Source organism: Melospiza georgiana, chromosome 1, assembly GCF_028018845.1.
Source record: "Melospiza georgiana isolate bMelGeo1 chromosome 1, bMelGeo1.pri, whole genome shotgun sequence".
Taxonomy (NCBI): Eukaryota; Metazoa; Chordata; class Aves; order Passeriformes; family Passerellidae; genus Melospiza; species Melospiza georgiana.
Window position 1 is genome coordinate 44,255,835 of NC_080430.1, and position 10,201 is coordinate 44,266,035.

Genomic DNA, 10,201 nt, shown 5'->3' on the forward strand with positions numbered 1-10,201 from the left:
CGGCCCCGCTCCGCCCCGACGCTTCCCGGAAGCTCCCGGGGCCGGGCACAGACGTGTCGCTGCCATGGCGGATCCCGGGCGGCTGGAGCGGCTGGAGCGGCGTGTGCGGGAGCTGGAGGAGGAACTGGCCCGGGAGAAGCGCGGGCGGGCGGCGGCGCGGGCCCGCATCGACACCATGAGCGCCGAGGTGACCGACTCGAACCCCTACAGGTGCGCTGAGGGCTCTGAGGGCGGCGGGGCTCTGTCGGGGCGCGGAGCATGGGCAAGGGGGAGGCCGAGGGTTGAACGGTGGGGCTGGGGGAGCGGGAGAGGCTCGGACGGGTGGGAATCTCAGGGATGAGGATGGGTGTGCTCGGGAGGGTGTCGGGCAGCGCAGGAGGCAGGTGCTCCGGCATGGATGCTCTCGGGTTTCCCACCTGGCTGGGCTGGATGTCAGGGTTACTTTGTATTATCTTGCTTTACAGTAGAGGCAGGCAGGGAGGGAGAAAAATCTGAAAACCTTGTGGTTTTCAGCTAGGTTGCTAGTAAATGGGACAGGTGTTGGTATTATTTGAGGTCTTATTCTCATTCCTCCAAATTGTCTATTTTAGAAGTTGGTTTATAGAATTCTTGAGCTTTAGAGACCCCTTCCCTTCTAGAAATCTGATGATTTTTTGGTTTTTGTTGGTTTGGGTTTGGTTTTATTTTTCCTTAATACACGTTGATACTTGTACTTTCATGAAAAATGCCATAAAGAGATAAAATGTTCCTTTAAAATGCTTTCAGTTATCCTCAAAACCTGATAGTCTCCATTTATTTTTATAATGTTATGTTAATCTAATAAAGTCGAGCAGAAAACAGTGCAAGTCTTCACTAGGTTGCTGCCATATGGTTCATTACCAAAAAAAAAAAAAAGTGTCACCTTTCATTCTGTAAATCAGGGTTTGAGTTACAAAAATATCTGTGTCCTCCTGATTTCATGATATTACCAGAGGAATAGGTGCATGAGTTTCTGCAGGGTTAGGACTCTGGGGCAAATAGGAAAGCATCTACTCTGTCACTCAGACTGTACCTAGCTGGCAGTGGAACAGCAGGCTTGCATTTATTGCTTGGTCAGGTTATTTCTAAAGCAAAAGTGATTTTAAGTACCTGAAAAGCAAAACTGTTGTTAGAAACATAAAGAATATTTTCTGTGTTAACATTGCGTTTTTTTCTTTGTAGTCGCTTGATGGCATTAAAAAGAATGGGGATTGTCAAAGACTATGAGGTAGGATTCTATCTGTAATGAAACACTGTTTGCATTTTTTCCCTGGGAGGACCACTTTTGACATACTGATGTGTACATTATTCCTTCCTACAGAAAATCCGTACCTTCACAGTTGCAGTAGTAGGTGTGGGGGGTGTTGGCAGTGTGACTGCTGAAATGCTGACAAGGTGTGGCATTGGTAAGGTAATGAGAGTTTTTTTGTTCTTATAAGAACCAAGTTTATATCATGCAACTGAAATGTAGTAGATGACAAACAGAAATCTTTAACACAAACATTAGTTTGTCACATGGCAGCAAGTAATATAGATGATAATAGAGGTGTTACTGTTCATATAGGTTAATCTGTTGAATATTCTTAGTTTTAATGACTTAACAGATTGGTTCAGTTTTTCACATCCTTATGATGTTTGTACCTCTTGTATGTGAACTGAATGGGCTTCTGAGGGAGAGAGTTTGGTTGGGGGAATTTTCTATGGCTATGGTTTTAGAATTAGTTTTATTGTTCAAAATTGCCACAGTGCTCTGTTTGCAGAGTCTCTGGAGATTCACACGTGTTAAAACAATCTTTGTTGTAGCTGCTTCTGTTTGATTATGACAAAGTGGAACTGGCAAACATGAACAGACTCTTCTTCCAACCTCATCAAGCTGGATTAAGTAAAGTGCAAGCAGCAGAACATACTTTGAGGTAAAACTTGGAGAAAATGGGTATGAAAATGTATTGAGCCAGGATGCTGCTCTAGAAAATCAGTGTTTCGCTCTTAATCATTTGCAAAGAATCATGATTTAATTTGGAAATTTGAACATAAAATATTTGTGGGGATGATTGATACCTCAAAGACATTTTTGTACTGCCCAAAACCTTAATGTGAGTCTACTTTTTAGTAAAAGCCAGTTTTGCTCAGAAGTTTGGTATAAACTATGCCACTCCCACATGTTGTGGGTTTTTTCTTATTTAATGTGAATTTTTGAGAAATAGGGGTGAATTCTAGAGTTCAGAGTGGAAACTTAAGACTGTAGCAACACTTGGGAAATTAGGGAGAAGAATGCAAATTACCACTGTATTCTTAACTACTGACTCCTATTATTTCCTCCCTAAGGGATATTAATCCTGATGTTCAGTTTGAAGTACATAACTACAACATCACAACACTGGACAACTTTGAGCACTTCATGGATAGAATAAGGTAAAATCTCCCAATTTTAGCATATTGCTAAGTTCTGCTGTTGTGTGGTTCTACACAGCCTCACATTTTTCTTGTTGGGGCTCTTTTTCAATTTATTAACTTCCAATTGAAAACCTCTGGGAAATGTATGTGTATGAAGACATTCTTGTCTAGATGTGTTATGGAAAACAGATCAGATCATATCTTGAATGCTCTGTAGTAGTTTTCAGGTATGATTTAGGAAATGAAGAAGAAAGTAGTTACTAGTGGATCTCATAGAGATCTGAGATAACTTACACCGTTTGCAGTTCTGTTGTACGAAGATACAATTCTCCAATACTGTGAGTGCATACTATATAAAGCAGTCTAAAATGCCCATATATTTAAATCCCAGCCTCAGCATGGTGTTGTTTCTACTGCAGATCTAAGATACTGGTTGTGTCCTGTACTGCATTTGCACAAGCTTTGTTAAAAATTCACTTTTCTTGGGCTTCTGTACTGTATAGCAACATGTCAGTTGCTGTGTTGGTATTTTGTTCTGCTGGCAATTTCATGTAAATTTCTGATGCTTGTTGCAGTAACGGTGCACTGGAGGAAGGGAAGCCTGTGGATCTGGTTCTGAGCTGCGTGGACAACTTTGAAGCTCGCATGGCAATTAACACGGTAAGGCCACCAAAGGCACGAGCTTGTGGAAGGCTGTTTTCTTCTATAAATGTTAGGAGTTGTGCAACTATAGAAAAGACATGGACTTAAAAACAATCTCCTAAGAAATGTCTCCCTTGGCTTGAGAAATCTGAGCTTTTACCCAGTTCTTATAAACCCATTTTATGTGTATAAATATCACTAAAGACTTGGAAGTTACTATCAGCTAATGGTTAGTAAAAGAAGTATCATAAACTCTGTCTTTTCTAATTACTCTGTTTATAAAATGGTATTTTCAAAGGCTGGTATGTTGAATCTTAGAAACGTAAAAAGATTTTCTACAGCTAATTATATACCTCATATGACTTTTTGTATACTAAAAATGCTGTTTATTTAATCAAACTCTTTTTCTTTATAGTAGCAGCCAATGTAAGGTATATGCCAAATGAATGTTTTCTGTTACCCTTCAGCTGACTTGATCCATAAATTGCAGTCAGGGAAGGCACACAGATACACTGTACCCAAGCCTCTAAAATAATTTGTGGAATTATATTCTATAGTGTGCTGTAATTGGGTCACTGATGTCTGTATTGTTAGAACATCTCAGGTCCTCAGGAAAGCACAAAGGGCTGGCTTCGTGAGGGCAACTTTAATTTGCTGCTTGATTTGTCCTTTGATAATAATTTCTATCTCTTCATATACTTTTTTCTGACCATAGCCTTTTTGCCTGAAATCAGGGAGATGAATGTGTTTCATCACTCCCAATTGTTTGAGTTCCTATTATTTTCATTAAACTTCTGCAGTGCTGATGTGTGTGTTTCTGTGTTTATAAGGCTTGCAATGAACTTGGACAAATCTGGATGGAGTCTGGAGTGAGTGAAAATGCAGTGTCAGGACACATCCAGCTGATCATCCCTGGTGAATCTGCTTGTTTTGCGGTACGTGGTGCTCTGCTGAATTGCTCTCTTGCCCTTTAGAGTGGGACTGGAAATGTAAAGATTAGCTGGCCTTGTGAGTGTGATCCTGGCACAGCTGATGCAGTACCTTTAAATTCTATGTGATCTGTGGGATTTCTTGAATGCTTTTTTACAGCTTTTTTTTCTCTATTGCCCCTCAGTGTGCTCCTCCACTGGTAGTAGCTGCAAATATTGATGAGAAGACATTGAAACGAGAAGGAGTTTGTGCAGCCAGTCTTCCTACAACCATGGGTGTTGTGGCAGGAATGCTTGTGCAAAATGTTCTCAAGTAAGTGACTGAGTTGTTGCTATTTGATGTGTACAGCAAAATATTTAAATATTTAATCATGCTCTGATTTGACATCATTACGTTATACATTAAAAAATGCTGTTGTGTTGACTTGTCTTTGTAATTTTGTACATGGACAAAGAATAAATTACTTCTCTTGCCTGTAGCTGAGTTATCCTCACACACCACGAGAAGTTGGGATTCTGTATTGATCCAGTTATTCTGTTGCCAGCTGACTACAGCATTACTGGATTTAAGGCAATTACAGTAATTCACATTACAACTCCATGAGTCTGAAAGTATATTCTAAAAGTTCATTGAGTAAAAATGATTCCCTAAGCAACTGAATTTTTAGGTTTGCACCTGCATTACAAGCTCCTTCTTTCTCTGTGTTTCTAGATACCTGTTAAATTTTGGTACTGTGAGTTATTATCTTGGTTACAATGCAATGCAGGATTTCTTCCCAACTATGTCTATGAAGCCAAACCCCCAGTGCAGTGACCACAATTGCAGAAAACAGCAAGAAAATTATAAGGTAAAAACAGTTTGGGGTTGTGGGTCAATTTTCTAATTTCCCTTTTCGTAGAGAACAAAGCAAGTTGCAAATCTGTAGTAAAAGAAAATGTTCATTGCTACTCCAGTTTGCAACACTCATCTTCAGATGGTTGCACGTGTTTCTAAATATACAGTACTTACCTTAAAGGGTAGGAAGAAGAGTTGAGCAATTATCTAGAAGAAAATACTGCTTAAGAGAATGCAAACTCTTTTAGTAGTCATATGTTTCTGAGTTTTAATGGGTTTGATGTTTTTTTTTAACTTACTGATATTCTGCTTTTTTGCTCCTAAGCAGTCACCATTTAGAACCTTTTTATCTTACATGTTGGAAGAAATGTGACTATTAGGCTTGAACTTCTTTGCAGTTTTTGGAAATTGGATTGGAAATTGGACTAAATGTTGGTTATTGAGGGGATTGTTTTTCTGTGTTTTCTCTCCAGAGAAAAGAAGCTGCAAGACCAAAAGAAGAAGTAATTGAAAAGGAAGAAGAAATAGTACATGAAGACAATGACTGGGGTAAGTCATCACCTAGAGACAAATTGATTTTCCCAACACTGAGATTCATTTTGGGTGAACACAGTTTAGGGTACATAGAATTTTTTTAGTTCCTATATTTTATAACTTACACTGTGTAATCACTTTTGGCTTTTCCTGGATTTTGAAAGTAATTTTATCACAACTTGATGATATGTTTTTAGTGCAACATGCAGGTTTTAGGCTCAAAATGTAACTGCTACTTGAATAAAAAACTTTCTCAGAAGATAGTTTGAAGATGAGGGAGATATGAGAAGATGTATTAACTGCATGTTCCTTTTAAATATACTAAAGAGCAGTTGTCGTTTCCATAACCACTGTGCTGAGGCATCCCATGGATTTTTACTTTCCTCTGAGGATTTTAAATTAGAAGGAATTATCTTAAGGAATGGTAAATGTGTTTTATGTAACTGTTTTAAGACTGGAGATGTATGTTCTGTTTATTACATGCTATAGAAAATAATCTTATCTTACACCTGGGAGAAGTGTCCTTATGGTAAAGTTTAAATGGTAAGGACAAGGAAGAGATGCCATTCTGGTTCATAAGTTGCCTATACAGAATTATGTCATATATTCTAAAGGGAAAATATTTTCTATTGGTAATGGAATGAAATTGTTGAAGTCAAAGGTGTTTCTTGTTTAATTTAACTCTGTTTTTGGAAAGTAGCTGCATCTTTCCTCTTACTGTGATAACTTGGTGATTAAAGAACTTTTTCTTCTAACTCCTAATGGAGTTTTTGTTTCCTTTTAATGCAAAGGCATTGAATTAGTATCAGAAATTTCAGAAGATGAGCTGAAGGCTGCATCTGGCCCAGTACCTGAGCTTCCTGAGGGAATTAGTGTAGCATATACTATCCCAGACAAGGTAATGAACTTATTCGTTATGAATTTTTGAAATACACGTTGTAGATTAAATTTATAATACCAGCCAGTTTGGTTACCCTTTAAACCTAGAACAGAATTCCATCTTGAACAATTCCTCAGTTCATTTGATTATTCCTTTTTATGGTCCAGTTTTGTGTTCCTGGGAAAGATAATTCTTTAAGTGTGGATGGTGTCGTTATGGTAAAGCTTAAATGCTAAGGACAAGGAAGAGATGCCAGTGTGAATGTACTGCTGAGATTATGGGAATTAATGCATTTGGGGCTGGGGGAAGAACAGCAAATGTCAATTTCTCAGTTGATATTTTGGTGACTAATTAATTTTTCCCATACATATCTTGTAAAAGCTGTATATTGTCAAAGAGCAATGAGTATACCTGGGGAACATAGAATCTGAATGTACTGCAGTAAGAACATTCTAACTCCTAGTCAAAATAGTTTACAGTTGAATCTTATTATCTAATAAACTAGGCCTAATCTCACTATTGAGTGCCTGCTTTTAGGAAAATGGTGTAACAGCAATAAACCTGATCTGTGAGGGCTTTTTTTGTTTGCTTTTTTTGTTGACAACTTTTTCTTCCTGTTCCTAACAGGAAGAGAATTCAGTAACTGGGGAGACAGTAGCAGACTCTGAAGAAAGCCTAGAAGAACTCATGGCCAAAATGAGAAACATGTAGAAACACAAAAATGAAGTATAACTTTCATGAGTTTGGATGGACATTGGATTTTAAGAAGACCAGACTTCTTACTTTTTTCCTTTTTTTTACTTCCTTTGAAGCTTACTTTTCTGATGAAACAGAACTGTTACAGGGGAAGGAAGGACACAGACTTAATTGTTTATTTTCTGTTTTCTCATCATGTCTTTATTAACAGATAGAGCTGTGCTACTGTTAAATTTTAATTTCTCAGCATTGCTAGTGTCCAGATATTCAGTGGCAAATAAAAGGACCTGGATAAAGTAAAAAAGCAGGCACAGCACATTATATACCCTATCATGTGATGAGAATAGCACACAGAACAAGCCAAGGGAAGGATGAAATCTGCTGGAGTGGGCTGAGTGAGTGAAGGGCAGATGATAATGCCTCTCTCATGATGCTGCTCCTGATTTTCCAGGCACTTTTACTTGGTTGTCACTCACTGGTCTAAAGTCTTGGCATGGATCATGCTGTGGGTATTTTTTCCAAGAAATGAGAACATATAAGCCTTTTCATCTGCCTTAAATATCCCTGGGATGGAATTTTCTTTATCAATGTCTTACTGCTGCTTTTCCTTCAACAGCTGCCTATGTTTTGTATGTGATGTTTTGAGTATACTGTAAGAAGGTGAAGTCTTCTGGTATTATTACATTAGCAGCATGCCACTATTTTGTCTGGCAGATGCTTTTCATGACAAAATTATGAGCAACTTTGGAAAGAACTGGAGATTTGTCTACCTTTTCAGAAGTCTATATATTATATTTTTGTTGGTTACTGAAAATTCAGCTATAATTCTGATCACTCCCCATCAGGTGGGCTATATTGAGGAATATAAGTCTGAGTTTGCATAGAAAGTCTTCTAAAATTAGATACTATAAATTTTTAGTTTTGCAAATATTTTCATTGGAGTAGCTCACCTGTTGTATTTGTCTTGTAAATGACATAAGTACAGTCATATAACCTTTTAAATGGCCACATGTTAAACTGACCTGTAAATATTTGCATCCTGGGGCACCAGTACCCTGCAGAACTGGAAGGATCAGTTTCAAATATTTTAACTACTGTGGGCATCTGATCCAGAACTTGGTGATTATTTCAACCTTGGCAGTATAGTACAAATATTTCCAAAGTGGGTTCTTCAAAAAACTTTTCCACAACGTGATGCAGCCAACACAGAGTCAGCTAGTATTGGTCAGTAGCATCCCACTAAAATGAGAAGAGACAGCAATACCATGGTGGTGCTTCTGTTTCTTAGAGCAGCTGAATGAGTATCTGTTAGTTATACTAATAATTAGTTTAAAAAATGTTTCATTTCTAATAAATGGTTACAAAATTCAAAATCAGTTTCCTCCACAGATGACATCAAATTATATTTTACAAAGAAAGATAATTTCTGAAACCAGTGAGGGAGATTTTGGGTGTGTTTTGAGTGTGGGGCATTATACTGTAAAACTGAAGTGGCTTTTTTGGATTGAGTTCTGTTTTGGAGAAACCAGCTTTTAGAAATGAGCTTCAAAGAAAGATAGGAAATAGAATAATGAGACCATTAAAAAGGTAGATACTTGAATCTGTGTCACTAAGTCTACGTTAGCTTGATCCAGTGTCAATTTACGTGTTACTTACATTTCTGTGTGACTTTCACCTTTCTGTTGGGAACAATAAAAGTCAGGCACACAGCTGTGTGGGTCTGGAGATCCTGAGGGAAATGGCTGATTCATTTCTACAACAGCTAATTTCATCCTGACTCTTAATTATTTGGCTGACATGGCTGCTATCACAGGATTGACAGCTTTATGAGAGGCAACTTCAAGTAAACTTTTATGAGGGAATTAATGCACTTTTGTATGCCCTCTTAGAGAGTAAGCAAAATGGTTCCTGTGTTACTTTTACACTTTCAACTTGTATATACAAGAAAAATTTGAAATAATCAGAAAATGAATAATTGTATTAAAATAATTGTATGTGTCAATGGTTAAAATTATTTAAAAATAAACAGCATCCAAAAAAGCAGCACTAAGGATTTTTTTTTTTAACTAAAAAGATGTTTATAAGTATAATGTACTCTAACTGTAAAACACAAGAGAATATTTATTGCTTCCTTGGTTGTGAACTTCAAAGTGCATTGCCATGATTAAGTCCAGCTTTGTTTATTCAGCAATCTTATAAAAGTGTTCAGTTTTTACAGTGTCTCATGAACGTTATTAAGATGTTGATATTCTGACAGTATAATTACATCTCCATTGAAACTGGTGACCCTCTGCTTTGAGGTGGAGTCCTACACAGAAGTATTATCTGGCATATCCCATGTATAGAAATGACTTTTCCTTGCTGTCCATGAGGTACAGCTCCATGGAAGCTGTCTCATAAGCTTTCTTTGGGTTCACAGGGCAGGCACATGGATTCCTCACCCTCTTTGCTGAAGGACAATGGATGTTGGGATCTGCTGTTTTTGAGGGACTAATTTTTTATCTTAATTCTTTTTCTTATTCCAAAACCAACCCTGCAACCTAGGAGGAAGTTGGAGAGAAGTTGCTCAATGGAAGAAGAGTAACAGTTCAGCAACAGTAACGCTTAGGCTCTAGAAAGTAACTTCTTATTTAAACTAGCTACAATAAGGGAAACTGTTTAGGAGAGGAAGATGTACCACTGTACCTATTAAAATCAGAATAGACATGGCAAGCTAGACCAGACATCTGATAACTCTTTAGAGGAGAGAATTAGGGGTCTAAGAACATGAGGCAACATAAACACGCACAAGCTGAGTAAGTTGAGGTTTTGGAGGGGAGGGAGGTTGGGCATTTTTGGTTGGGATTTTTTGCATCTGTATTTGTCTGTCTATCCTTTTGCCCCTCTTCTCAGTTGGTGACAATCCTGCAAAGAACTTTCCAGTTCTTAAAACTTGCTAAGGTGGTTGAAATAGAATGGTAAACCCTTGCTTTGTTTATAAACCCATTTTCTGAATAAGAGGAAAATAGCCAGAGAGCTATTTCAAAGTGTCTACTCTTAGTCCTCTATTGTAACACCTTCAGTAACTATTTTTGATTTTTGTTTTCAACTAAACCTTAATCTTAAAAATCAAATTTGGGTTTTAATTTGTACTGTCAGTTTTATATACATTTTCTTTTGCCAAGTTACTGCAGTACCAAAATACTAAATTCCTCCTAATCAGAACAAGGGCTGAAATGAGTAATATTTAATTCTACTATAAAAGAGAAAAAACACTTGGAAGGCAAGTATTCC

At 37.7% G+C, this 10,201-nt stretch overlaps 2 protein-coding genes across 2 annotated transcripts in view; one reads left to right on the forward strand and one right to left on the reverse strand.

Moving 5' to 3' along the window:
- ACAD11 (acyl-CoA dehydrogenase family member 11) overlaps positions 1-66 on the reverse strand; it is a 29,122-nt gene extending 29,056 nt beyond the window's left edge. Inside the window, 1 exon segment of the mRNA XM_058028590.1 lies at positions 1-66. Within this exon segment, the coding sequence (XP_057884573.1) occupies positions 1-66 (66 nt within the window).
- UBA5 (ubiquitin like modifier activating enzyme 5) lies at positions 65-8,971 on the forward strand. Its single transcript, XM_058028599.1, has 12 exons — positions 65-210; positions 1,201-1,246; positions 1,340-1,429; positions 1,822-1,931; positions 2,344-2,430; positions 2,988-3,072; positions 3,885-3,989; positions 4,169-4,296; positions 4,696-4,831; positions 5,292-5,367; positions 6,144-6,250; positions 6,860-8,971. Exons 1-12 carry the CDS (start codon positions 65-67, stop codon positions 6,941-6,943), a joined length of 1,200 nt encoding a protein of 399 aa, XP_057884582.1. The 3' UTR covers positions 6,944-8,971.
- The last annotated feature ends 1,230 nt before the right edge of the window (positions 8,972-10,201 follow it).